General features: G+C 34.8%; 1 protein-coding gene across 2 annotated transcripts in view; it reads right to left on the reverse strand.

Moving 5' to 3' along the window:
* LOC136039877 (Na(+)/citrate cotransporter-like) overlaps positions 1–14,100 on the reverse strand; it is a 100,303-nt gene that overhangs the window by 26,504 nt on the left and 59,699 nt on the right. For both annotated transcript variants that reach the window (XM_065723835.1, XM_065723834.1), the window contains 2 exons: positions 13,435–13,529; positions 12,777–12,860 (listed from right to left, as the gene is read on the reverse strand). In XM_065723835.1, coding sequence (XP_065579907.1) covers positions 12,777–12,860; positions 13,435–13,529 — 179 coding nt within the window. The remainder of the gene's footprint in view (positions 1–12,776; positions 12,861–13,434; positions 13,530–14,100) is intronic.

Below are 14,100 nucleotides of genomic sequence, written 5' to 3' on the forward strand. Positions count from 1 at the left end.
AATCACCATCAACAAAGCTCAAGGGCAATCATTCTAATAATGAGGTACAGATCTGAATACGGATTGTTTTTCCAATGGGCAATTATATGTTGCATGTTCCAGAGTCGGTCAACCTGACAATATATTTATATGCAAAGACAATGGGACAGCGAAGAATGTTGTATATTCGCATGTTTTACAAACATATATATCTATCTATATTCAAAGGTGGGACACAGGGACACAACTACAATGGCGCGTAACTAATATGGCGCGGAAAAAGCTAAAAAAAGAAAAAACCTAAAAAGAAAAAACTTTAAAAAAAGGAAAAAAATAAAAAACGTAAAAAACTAAAAAGAAAAAACACCGGGACACAGATGACGACCGGGACACAGGGAATATAAATGACGACCGGGACACAGGGACACAACTACAACGGGGACGCCGGGGGGCACAGGGGAATATATAAATGACGACGAGGACACAGGGAATGTTTGATTAGTAATCACCGTCAACAAAGCTCAAGGGCAATCATTAGAATAATGAGGTATTGATCTGAATACGGATTGTTTTTCCCATGGACAATTATATATTATATGTTCAAGAGTCGGTAAACCCGACAATCTATTTATATGTACAGACAATGGGACAGCGAAGAATGTTGTATATTCGCAAGTTTTACGTAGTTAAAAACATATATATATATATATATATATATATATATATATATATATATATATATATATATATATATATATATATATATATATATATATATATATATATATATATATATATATATATATATATATATATATATATATATATATATATATATGTATATATATATATATATATATATATATATATATATATATATATATATATATATTCACAGGTGGGTCACAGGGACACAACTACAATGGCATGTAACTAATATGGCACGCGTGGGGGGGCTTGGGGGACGCAAAGCGCCCCCACCAACTAGGTGTTGGGGTGGCACGAAGCGCCACCCCAACAGCTAGTTTATTAATAATACAATTAACCGTAGAGTTCAGGTTCAGGGTCATCTTCGTAATAAAATAAGTTACAAAATGTCCAGAGCCTGGCTGAGAAGACAAATTCGTAATGCATGGGATGAAAAAAAAAACTTTTTTAAATAAATACAACATCCATACTTCACTACATGAAATTCAAACAAGTGTAATTAAACATATTCCCCCGTCAATTGCCCAGTCAAGAGCACCACCCGTTGACGTGTCCAGCGAAATAAACATAAAAATAAATATAAGATACCATGAACCGTGGAGAATGCCTAGGTCCAGTTTCATAAAAAAACCATATCAAATGGTAACAAACTTAACATCCCAAAGGCGACCCCCACCAACCAACAACAATTCACTTAACAAAAAAAATTCCAATAAATCAACATAAATTTGTGTTTTCGTTTAGCTGTTTTAATTGATTTCGAAGTATCCAATTTAGACATATAAATATTCCAATACCAAATTACCGAGTTTCGAAGGGAAAATTTCGATCTTTCATTTATTATTTTTGGCTGATATAATTTACTGAAATTTCTAGTTAGATGTCCGTGGTCAATACTTTCAAGTGGGAAAAGGTTCGAGGAAAGAAAAAAACGCAGGAAGCAAACCACGGTTATACTTCAGTTTGAAGAGGATAGATTTAACCGTCACAAAATGTCTTAAAGGAAGAATATTAAGGAAGCAATATAGAGAATCAGCTGACGACTTCGCTGGATATAATTTAGGGGAAGGCAAGTAGCTTTGTTCTGTTGTCTCTGAAGTGGCATAATATGAGAACTAAAGTGATCTCATTGCTTCAAAGGGAAGGGATGACCTGAGTACTCGCATTATCCCTATATTTCTCCCCAGTTTCATCCGCAGATTAGATATATGAGGCTTCCATGATAGATTAGAGTCAAGGAGGACTCCAAGGTATGGCATAGTTGCTGCTCGTGAAATGTTTATTTTAAAATCACTTGAGTCAATTAGTTGAAGCTCAGGAACTGCAGCGTTACAACGCGAGAAAACGACAAATTTCGTTTTATCAGCGTTAAGAGCTAGGTAATTTGACTCAAGCCACAAGAGAAGATGGTTGAAAGCTTCTTCCAATGCAAGTTTCAAACAGCTCATATCTTTCCCTGCGACAGTACACGCAGTGTCATCTGCAAACTGCAAATTTAAACCAAATAGTCTCATTGAATTATTCAGGTCGTTCACATAAATTAAGAAAAGTAGGGGGACCAAGTATTGACCCTTGCGGGACACCAGCGATATTAGATTGACGAGTCATTTCAGATGAAACAACACCTCCATCAACATACTGATAACGGTCCTTAATATAAGATGCTATTAGGGATTTTGCTGGCCCTCTTATACCGTAATGACCCAACTTATGTATTAAAATATCATGAGATGTTGAATCAAACGCTTTTTTAATGTCAAGAAAAATGGAAGCTGGAATTTCTCCACGGTCAAGAATATCATGGACATACTGTGTTAGTAATTTAACATAATATTAAAATATCATGAGATATTGAATCAAACGCTTTTTTAATGTCAAGAAAAATGATTTCACATTTGTGAAATCCGAACTGAAGGTGATTTGTTATTTCAAAATGATCTAAAAAACGCACTATTCTATTATACAGACAACATTCAGTTATTTTAGAAAAAGCCGACAGGAGCGATAGAGGCCTATAACTTGATGGATTTGTTTTCTCTCCTCCTTTGTAAAGAGTCAATATTCTTGAGTCTTTTAACGACGAAGGAAACGTCCCATTTTTAAATGCCAGGTTTATTATATGACATCAAAAGTGCGAATTTTGGGGGAGTATTTCTTTCAACAGAAATGTCGATGATCCATCAATACCCTCAGAATGACTATTTTTCAAAAGAGTAACTACATTCTTTGATTCTTGTTCAGAAACCGGTGTTAAAAATATTGACTTATCATGTGATGGCGGAGGGAAATTTCTAAAGTCATTTTTATTTTGACCACTTGACCCGGATGAGGCAGCAGACTCAGCAGTTTTTTCCCCTATTTTAGCAAAATGCCGGTTTAGGGCTTCTACTATTTCCCTCTTATCATTAAGAGGTACTTGATGATATGCACATTTCACCGGGAAAACTTTGGTCCTTCCTCTTTCTAAGGCATTCCTTAATTAGAAACCAAGTCTTTTTCGGAGGGAAACGAACTTTCTCAAACTCTCGTTCATAATAACTCCTTTTATCCAAACGAAGAATTTTTGACAATTGACTTTTATACCTTTTAAATTCAGAAATATTTTCAGCAAGTGACAGTTAAGTTGCCTCCTGAATAACTGATTTTTAAACTTTATAGATCGTAACATGCCTTCGATTATCCACGGCTTATTAGGAGATTGATAACGTCTCAGACCAATTTTTTCACCGGGCATGTTTCATCTAATATTTCCTTAAACTGCTTTAAAAATAAATCCATGACGTGGTTCACATCCTCAGATTCGAAAGGTCCATTATCATTCATAATACTTAATCTTTCTTTTAATAGTCGTAGCGTATTTTTATTGAGTAACCGTGACTTTTTGGAAAAAAAATTTATTTGGTTTAAGCTCACTTTTTAATTCAGAAAACAACATGAAATGATCAGAAGAGTTCACCAACACTATCCTTATTAGATTTGTCTCAAAATTCGTTACAATATTGTCAATCTGTGATGCCGACGTTGCAGTTACTCTTGTAGGTGATGCTACAAAGTGGTAACATATAATACGACAGGCACATCGATAGAAAATCTATCGCATTTTTGCTAAACTATAAATCAAATAGATGGTGAAGTCTCCCATCAAAATTAACCTTCTGTACTTGCATGATATTAGCTTCATGAGGGTATTGAGTGATGACGAAAAAGAAGAGGGTGATACATGAGGGGGCTTATAACAAACGCAACAGGCAACATTCTCATTATGTATTTTCAATTTTAAAATTAAAAATTCAACTTTCATTTCCTCATATAAGTCATCAAAATCTGTTATTTTTCACGAATGAATATCATTACGTACATAACACCCGATTCCTCCTTTATTTTTTGATACCCGTGATTTTTCCAAAAAAAATTATACCCCTGAATTGGGCCTGAAGAAGAAAGATTATCACTAAGAAATGTTTCACATACCCCAATCAACAAAAAATCATGACTGGGAAGAAACGCCGATAGAAAATCCATTTACTCATAAGACCACGACAATTCCAGAATATTGACCGAAATGAACCTGGAGTAGCTACATGATCTATATAATTATTGTTAATAATTTTTTTTTTGGGGGGGGGAGAGAGCCGCTACAGATTCATCCAAATTACCAAAGAGTAAAAAGATACTCCCATAAAATCAACAATAATTTACCATGTGAAAATCCCGATAAGCCCCAAAACATAATTTACCTCCCATATATCTAAAAAATCACTAGAAATCTTAAGAAAGTATGCACACAAAATAATCTGTATGTTGTATTTATCAATAATTTAAAAATCATAAATCTCCTAAATTCTGGTAAAGATAATACTCCAGTTACTCGCCAAAGAGGTGTCTATCAAATACCATGCGACTGTGGCAAATTCTTTGTAGGGAGAACCCATCAGAATTTCGAAGATGTAATCACCAAAGCTCTGAATTCTAATATTACTTCTGTTTCTTTTGATTCTGCTTTAAGCAGCCATGTTTTAGACAATCCTAGCCACAAAATACTTTTTGAAGAATCCGCCATTATTAGCAATGATCTAGGCATAAAGCAAATAGTTCGAGAACCAATTGAAATCAGACTTAAGATTAATAATAATATTTCCTTAAATAGGGATTTTGGAGAATATTCAATTTGATCTATTTGAGTGCCAAAAAAGTACCTTTATCCGCAAGATCTAAATATATAAAAAGAAAGAAAGAAAAAACCGAGAGGAACAAAAAAGGATGATAAAAGAGAATTTCACAATGGTGGATTTAAAAAATGGCGGTCTTTAAAATTTTAAATATTTTAAACCGGTAAAATTAAATGGTTGTAAATATTGCACAAATTCTATAAAGGGCAAAACAATTTTTAAAATAAATTAAGAATTTTCAAAAAATTTCAAAATTCCTCCCCCAGGTTGCTATCAAATTTGTTTGATGCTGGTGATCTCACTCAGCCTTGGCTCTGAGGCAAACTCTGCCGGTTCTTTTGTTTTGAGGGAAGCTGGCTGCTTCTTACTCCTTGATCTGGGGCAAGGCTGTATTGACATCATCAACTGCTACTTGAAGTAACAGTGAGAGTCAAATTGTATTGGATTGCAAAGGGGGATCAGACCAGTCGCGACTGATCTTGTTATACTACAGTCTGAGATGGGTGAATTAGGTGTTTACCATAGTCTGAGAGATGAATCTGATTCTTTTTACAGTTAGAGATATATGGAGTTGGAATTTAATAAGATTCCTTCCAACACTGACACTACTATCAGCTCACAAGTGGTAAACTAGAAATTTTAAATAGATGAATTAGGTTTTTACCAAAGTCTGAGAGAGATGAATTTGATTGTTTTTAGAGTTTGTGGCATATGAAGTGAGAATTTATCATGATTCAGTCAAACACAGACACTTGTATCGGCTCACAAGTGACATAGTAGAGTCTGAAATAGATTAGTTAGAGTCCTACCAAAGTCTGAGAGGGATGAATCTATTTCTTTTAAAAGTTAGAGACATATGAAGTAGGAATTTTTCAAGATTCAGTCAAACACAGACACTACTATCTATTCAAAAGTAATATTTATCAAATTCTGAGAGACAGGGAAATGAATCGAATTCTTTTTAGATTTCAAGAAAAATGAAGTAGGAATTTATCTAGATTCAGACAAATACAGACACTACTTACAGCTCATAGGTGGTATATTTGAGTCTGAAATAGATGACAAGATTTCTACCCAACTCTGAGAGAGATGAATTGGATTCATTTTAGAGTTAGAGACATATGATGTGGGAATTTATCAAGATTCAGTCTAACACAGACACTGATATTAGCTCAAAAGTGATATACTAGAGTCAAAAATAGATGAATTAGATTCTTACCAAAGTCTGAGAGAGGGGAATGGAATTTTTTTAGAGTTAGAGATATATGAAATCGGAATTTATAAGGATTCCGTTAAACAAAGGCACTACATTCAGCTCAAAATTGGTTTTCTAGAGTCTGAAATAGATAAATTAGACTTTTATCGAAGTCTGGGAGATAAATCGAGTTTTTTTTAAAGTTAGAAACATATGAAGTGGGAATTTATCAAGGTTCATTCAAGCACAGACATTCCTATCTGCTCAAAAGTGATATACTAGAATACGAAATAGTAGGTTTTTACCAAAGTCTGAGACATTAATAGAATTTCGTTTATAGTTAGAGAAATATGAAGTGGGCATTATAAATATTCAGTCAAACACAGAAATTTTTATCAGCTTCCAAGTGACATACTAGAGTCTGGAATAGGTGATTTTGGTTTCAACCAAAGTCTGAGAGAGATGAATTGAATTCTTTAGTGAGTTACAGACATATGAAGTAGGAATTTTTCAAAATTCAGTCAAACACAGACACTACTATCTGCTTAAAATTGGTATACTAGAGTCTCAAACAAATGAATTAGGTTTTTTACCAAAGTCTGAGAGAGATGAATTGGGTTCTGTTTATAGTTAGATACATATAAAATGAGAATCTTTTAATATTCAGGTAAACAAAGACACTACTATTAGCTCACAAGTGGTATACTAGAGTCTGAAATAGGCGACTTAGGTTTATACTAAAATGTGACAGAGATGAATGGTTTTTTTTAGAGTTGGAGACAAGAGAAGTAGTAATTTATCAAGATCCAGTCAAAAACAGACAGTACTATCTACTAAAAGGCGGTATACTAGAGCTTGAAATCGGTGAATCAAGTTTTTGTCAAAGTCTTAGAGCGATGTATAGGATTATTTTTAGAACTAGAGACATATGAAGTGGTAACATCTCAAGATTTATTCAAGCAGAGACACTAATATCAGCTCAAAAGGGCTTTACTAGAGGTTCATATAGGTGATTAGGTTTTTTTCAAAGTATCAGAGATATGGAATTTTATAGTTCGAGACGCATGAAGTGTTAATATACCAAGATTTAGTTAAACAGAGACAGTACTGTCAGCTCACAGTTGATATTTTAGAGTCTGAGATAGATGAATTTGCTTTATATCAAAGTCTGAGAAAGATGAATAATTTTTTTTTCTTCAGTTAGAGACATAAAAAATGGGAATTTATCAAGATTCAGGCAAACACAGACGCCACTATCAGCTTACATGTGGTATACTAGAGTGTGAAATAGGTGAATTGTGTTTATATCATAGTTCCTGAGCAATGAATCGAATTTTCTTAGAGCTAGATACATGCAAAGTGGGACATTTTTTAAGACTAAGTCTAACACAGACACTATTATCAACTCACAAGTGGTATACTACAGTCTAAAATATATGAATAAGGCTATTACCGAAGTCTGAGAGAGTAATTAATGGAATTATTTTTAGGGTTAGAGACATATGAAGTGGGAATTCATCAAAATTCAGTCAAGCACAGACAATACTATCGGCTCAAAAGTGTTAGATTAGAGTTTGAAATAGGTTAAATAAGTTATTTTGCTAGAATATGAAAGAAATTAATCTGATTCTTTTTTTAGAATTAGAGACATATCAAGCGGAATTTTATCAAGATTTAGTCACACACAGACACTACTACCAATCATGTGGTATACTAGAGTCTTAAATAGGTAAATTAGGTTTTTATCAAAGTACAAGATACATGAATCGGATTCTTGTTAGAGTTAGTGACATATGAAGTAGGAGTTTATCAAGATTCAGTCAGACACAAACACTACTGCCAGCTCACAAGTGATATACTTGAGTCTGAAATAGGTGAATTATACTTTTACAAACTTCTGAGAGAGACGAATCTGATTCTCTTAGAGCTACAGACATATAAAAGGGGGAACACAACTTATTTTCTGTCTGCACCCCGGTTACCTGCAGAAGAACTGCGACAGCACCTTTTTTTAAATAACTTCATTCATGTTAGGTTCATTTAAGTTCACTTAGCTTGCTCCACCACGGAACATGCTATTCAGAACCCAAGGAGCACACGCCATTCAATCTAACTTTAATGAAGTCACTTGAAAAAAGATGAATGTAGTAGGTCGACTGCAGGTACCCAGGGTGCAGGTAGAAAATCAGTCGTGCTGTCATCAGTTGTGCACTCCCCCTTCATGTGCCTCTAACTTTTACTAGAATCTGATTCGTCTCTCTCAGACTTTGGTTAAAACCTAATTCACCTGTTTATGACTCTAGTATATCACTTATTGGCTGGTAATCGTGTCTGTGTGTGACTGGATCTTGATAAATTCCCACTTCATATCTCTCTAACTCTAAAAGGAATCCGATTCATATCTTTCAGACTTTGGTAAAAACCTAATTCATCTCTTTCTAATTTTAGTATACCACTTGTGAGTTGATAGTAGTGTCTGTGTTTGACTGAATGTTGATAAGTTTCCACTTCATCTGTTTGCAACTCTAAAAAGAATTCGATTTATTTTTCAGATTTCGGTAGAACCTAATTCATCTATATAAGAAACTAGTATACCACTTATGAGCTGATAGTAGTGTCTGTCTTAGACTTTCTATACGTCTCTAACTCTAAAAATAATTTGATACGTCTCTAACTTTAAGAAGGATTCGCTTCATCTCTCTCGGACTATGATAAAAACCTAATTCAGCTATTTCAGACTCTAGTCTAAAATTTGTGAGCTGGAAGCAGTGTATGTGTTTGACTGAATCCTTATAAATTCCGGCTTCATATGTCTCTAACTCTAAAAAGAATTCAATTCATCCTTCTCAGACTTCTGTAAAAATCTTATTCATCATTTTCAGAATCTAGTGTACCAATTATGAGCTGATAAATGTCTGTGTTTGACTGAATGTTGAACAACTCCAACTTCATATCTCTCTAACTCTATTACACCATTCTGAGCTGATAGTAGTGTCTGTGTCAGACTGAATGCTAATGAATTCCAATTTAATATGTCTCAAACTGTAAAAATATTTCGATTTATCTCTCTCAGACTATGTTTTAGACCTAATTCACCTACTTCAGACTCTAGTATATCGCTTTTGAGATGATACTAGTGTCCGTGTTTGACTGAGCCTTGATAAATTCCCAACTTCATCTGTTTCTCACTCTAAAAAGAATTCAGTTCATCTCTCAGACCTTGATAAGAACCTAATTCACCTACTTCAGACTCTAGTGTACCACTTGTGAGTTGATAGTATTGTCTGTTTTTGACTGAATCCTGATAAATTGCCCACTTCATATGTATCTAACTCAAACAAGAATTTGATCCGTCCCTCTTAGACTATGGTATAGACTTAATTCACCTGCTTCAGACTCAAGTATATCACTTGTCAGCTGATGCTAGTGGCTTTGTCTGACTAAATCCTAATAAATTCTACTTCACTTTTTTCTCGCTCTAGAAACAATTTTACTGATCTCCAAGACTTTGGTAAAAACCTAATTCATCTTTTTAAGTCATCACTCTGAAAATAGTGTCTGTCATTGATTGAATTTTGATAAATTATTACTTAGTATGTCTCTAACTCGAAAAAGAATCTGATTCATCTTTATCACACTATGGTGAAAACGTAGTTCATCTATTTCAGACTCTAGCATTCCATTTGTGAGCTGTTAGTAGTGTCTGTGTTTGGCTGAATCTTGATATATTCCCATATCAGATATCTCTAGTGCTAAAAAGAACAAGAATCATCTCTCTCAAACTTTGATAAAGAAATAATTCACCTATTTGCGACTCTACTATATTACTTGTCAGCTGTTGTAGTTTCTGTGTTGACTGAATCTTGATGAATTCCCACTTCATATGTCTCTAACTCTAAAAAGAATTCAATTCCTCTCTCTCAGATTATTATAAAAACCTAACTCACCTATTTCAGACTTTAGTATATAACTTGTGAATTGGCAGTGATAAATTCCCACTTCATATGTCTCTAACTCTAAAAAGAATCCGATTCATCTCTTTCATACTTTGGCAAAAACCTAATTGACCTATTTCGAACTCTAGTACACCTATTTGAAATTCTAGTATATCACTTGTGAGCTGGTAGTAGCTTTTGTGTTTGACTGAATCTTGAGAAATTCCCAATTCATATGTTTCTAACTCTAAAAAGAATCCTATTCATCAGTGTGTTTGTATGTGTTTTTGTCTCTTTCTCTCTGAGCTTGTGTATCTGAGCGGATGTTTGCATGTTCCTATGTTTTTCTGTTTGTTTTTGTGTCTGACTCTGTGTGTTTGTACGTGTTTTTCTTTCTTTCTCTATGTCTTTCTGTTTGAGTGGCTATTCGTTTGTCTCTATTTCTGTCATTAAATGTTTGTTCCTCTTTGTGTTTGTAGGTGTTTGTAGGTGTTTTCTCACCTCTCAACCTCTCTCTGCCTGTGTGTCTGACTGCCTGTTGGCATGTTACTTTGTTTCTATTTTTGTGTTTGTATTTCTGATTTCGTGTGTTTGTATGTATTTTTCCTTTTTTTTTCTCTCTCTCTCTCTCTCTCTCTCTCTGTGTCCCTCTCGCTGTGTGTTTGTTTGTTACAGCTTGCTTGTTCCCGTGTCTGTCTTTGTGTGTTTTTTGGCGTACTCTGTGTATTTATAAATGTTTCCCCCCTCCTCTCTCTCTCTCTCTCTCTCTCTTTCTCTCTATGTCTGTGTGTCTGAACGGGTTTTTGCATTTCCCTGTGTCTCTCTGGGTGTTTTTGTGTCTAAATCTTTGTGTTTGTATATATTTTTTTTATCTCTCTCTCTCTTTGCCTATGTGTCTGAGTGGCTCTTTGCTTGTCTCTCTGCCTGTCTTTGTGTGTTTGTTTGTCTGATTCTGTGTATTTGTAGGTGTTGACTTGTCTCTCCAGCTGTGCCTGCGTCTGTCTCTGGCTGTGTCTGTCTTTGTATGTCTGACTGGCTGTTTGCTTGGTTCTCTCACTCTAAGTGCCTGTGTGTCTCAGCAGATATTTGCTTGTTTATCTTTGTGTTTCTGATTGTGCGTTTCTTTATTTTTGTCTCTCTCTATCTCTCTGTGCCTGCGTATCTGAATGGAAGTTTCCTGGTCCCATTTTTTCTGTCTTTGTGCATGTGTGTCTGACTCTGTGTGTCTGTAGGTGTTTACTTCTCTCTCTCTCTATCTTTCTCTCTCTCTCTCTCTTTCTCTCTCTCTCTCTGTGCCTTTGTGTCTGACCGCCTGTTTGCTTGTCTCTCTCATTGTGCCTGTCTTTGTGTGTTTATATGTCTGACTCTGTTTTTTTGTATGTGTTTTGTATCTCTCTCTCTCTCTCTCTCTCTCTCTCTCTCTCTCTCTCTCTCTCTCTCTCTCTCTTTGCCTTCGTGTCTGAATGGAAGTTTCCTTGTCCCATTTTTATCTGTCTTTGTGCTTTTGTGTTTTACTCTGTGTGTCCGTAGGTGTTTACTTCTCTCTCTCTCTTTCTCTTTCTCTCTCTCTCTCTCTGTGCCTTTGTGTCTGACTGCCTGTTTGCTTTTCTCTCTCATTGTGCCTGTGTTTTTGAGCGGGTGTTTACATTTTTCTGTGCCCGTCTTTGTGTGTTTATATGTCTGACTCTGTTTGTTTGTATGTGTTTTATCTCTCTCTCTCTCTCTCTCTCTCTTTATGTATCTCCCTCTCTCTCTCCCTCCCTCTCTCTCTCTCTCTCTCTCTTTCTGTCTGTGCACCTGATCAGGTGTGTGCCTGTTTCTCTGTCTTTGTGTGTTTGTGTGTCTGAATCTTAGTTTTTGTATGTGTTTTTGTCTCTCTCACTCTCTGTGTTTGTTTGTCCGACTGCATGTTTCTTTGTTTCTCTGTCTGTCTACTATATCTACACTATAGATGCTGTCGAATAAAGTTCAACGCTATATAATAAGTTCTATTTGTCTAATTTGAAATCAAATAAAATGTTTACTTTAATCATGTCCAGACATGCATCCCAAAACAGTTTTTTTCAACTTTCATTGGGCTGGTTTTTCACTGAATATGCAATTTACATAAGTTCAATGATGCAAAATTGAATGATTAAATCTTTAGTGCCAAAATAAGGATGTCCCATCTGTAGTTTAGGGAAGATTTAGTGCCCAAATAAAGATTTCCCCTCTGTAGCTGGAGGCCCCCCATGTAACTTGACTTCAATCAACTCAGCCGATTTATTTCAGCTCTTTTTTTTTTACATCAACTCACATTCTACTCAATCCCTGTTTAACTTATCTCCGTTCAGGCCAGACCCCGTTTCGCTCAACCCATTTAACTTAGATCATGTTCAAATCAATCTCTATTCAACGAAAGTGCTGTTTAATTCAACCCGTATTCAACTCAGTTCCCATTCAGGAAAACTCCATTAAATTTAACCTCATTCAACTCATACTCCGTTCAAATGAACCCCAATCGAACTCAATCCCATTTAACACAACTCCTATGCAATTCAATCGACATTCAACTCAATCCCTATACAATTCAAAAAACTTCCCGCAGCCCCAGGACCTAGCCTGTTGCAAGGATCGATTTGAATTGAGGCTGAGGTACACGAGGGATGATTTGAATTAGTCTTGATTTGCATAAAGGGCTGAGTTATATAGCAAATAGTCTAATGGGGACAAAGTTAAAAAGGTGTAAACGGCGGTTGAGTTACAAGGGAGCCTTTTGCACGTTTAAGTAGGGTAATTAAGAGCACTTACCTAAAAGCAAGACTAAACCCCATGGAATCTTTTCTTGACATATTTTCCAGTTGACTAATCCTTGAACTGATTTGGCTTTTCCGTCTTAAAAAAAGAAAATATTAGTAAGTTAAAGTTCCAAACCTGTTGAAACTGTGCTTCACTTCAGACATGCTAACCTCTTCTAAAGATAATATATTTTGGGCTAAAATTGAATCAATATCAACAACCAGCATAATTTTTTTGAGATACATATTTGAGCCGGAATATAGCTGAAAATAACAAATCAACTGCAGAAGAGATTAAGATGTAATGTACAGAAACGTGCTGATTTGATCCAAGCCTAAGAATTTCTTCTTAGCTACCATTTGTAAAACTACCTTTGGCATCAAAAGAGTAATATTTATTTTAGTCTCGGTGATTTGATAAAAAAATAAAATAAAAAAAAGAAGTATAGAATAACATATCTACTGTTAGCATTAGCCTTAAGAAGCAGATGAGAAGCAGTCAGTGAGGAATAGAGCCAAGTAAAGGAAGGAATCAGGCCTTGGTTAGTCACGAATAGAGTAATAAGAAGAGAGAAGAAGAAGAGCATTAAGAAGAAGATAAGAGAAGAGAGAGAGAGAGAGAGATAGAAAAAGAAAGAAAGAATAATAAAGACCGTAATGTTGAAACATACCGTTTCTAGGTTCAAGACGCCAAAACTCGGGCTGCATTGGTATCATGAACATTAAAACAACAATGAAGATGGCAGCAGTAGCATCTTCGATATGTCTGAAATTAAATGCTTTCTTTAAGCGCAGTTTCACATTTAACAACGCTTGCTGCAGTGATAGGTATGAGTATAGCTAAATACTTATAAACGTAGACCTGGTGCTTATAGTACAAAAAAGCACTTCTCTTTTTATGTTTAAACGAAAGTGACAAAATAAGAACTTATAAAACACCTTTTTTTGTATCTTCAATGAAAAATATAGAGAAAATTTCCCTTCCTGAGTTCTGATGAATTCGCATGTTTTCTGAAAAACCGGATTAAATTAACTTCTTCTTTATATTTTCCTGGGTCTTTAAAATAAAAAATAAAACTAGCACTTTACTGAAATCCCAAAACCAACACAACAAAACAGGACTAGAAGCAGAAAATTCGCTAAAAAGTCTGCCGAAAATAGAACACTTAATAGACTTTCATAGCCATTATATCAATAAACTTCAATATACAATATTTTTTCAAGTTCCATCTTTGCTCTTTAATTTGCTTTGTTCTTCACTTTTAGAAAAATGTTTGAATTAAAAATTAATTCTTGTTCGTTGTTAGGTTTCTTATATATGCGTAAAAAATTTTGAA

This window comes from Artemia franciscana, chromosome 20 (genome assembly GCF_032884065.1).
Source record: "Artemia franciscana chromosome 20, ASM3288406v1, whole genome shotgun sequence".
NCBI classification, from domain to species: domain Eukaryota; kingdom Metazoa; phylum Arthropoda; class Branchiopoda; order Anostraca; family Artemiidae; genus Artemia; species Artemia franciscana.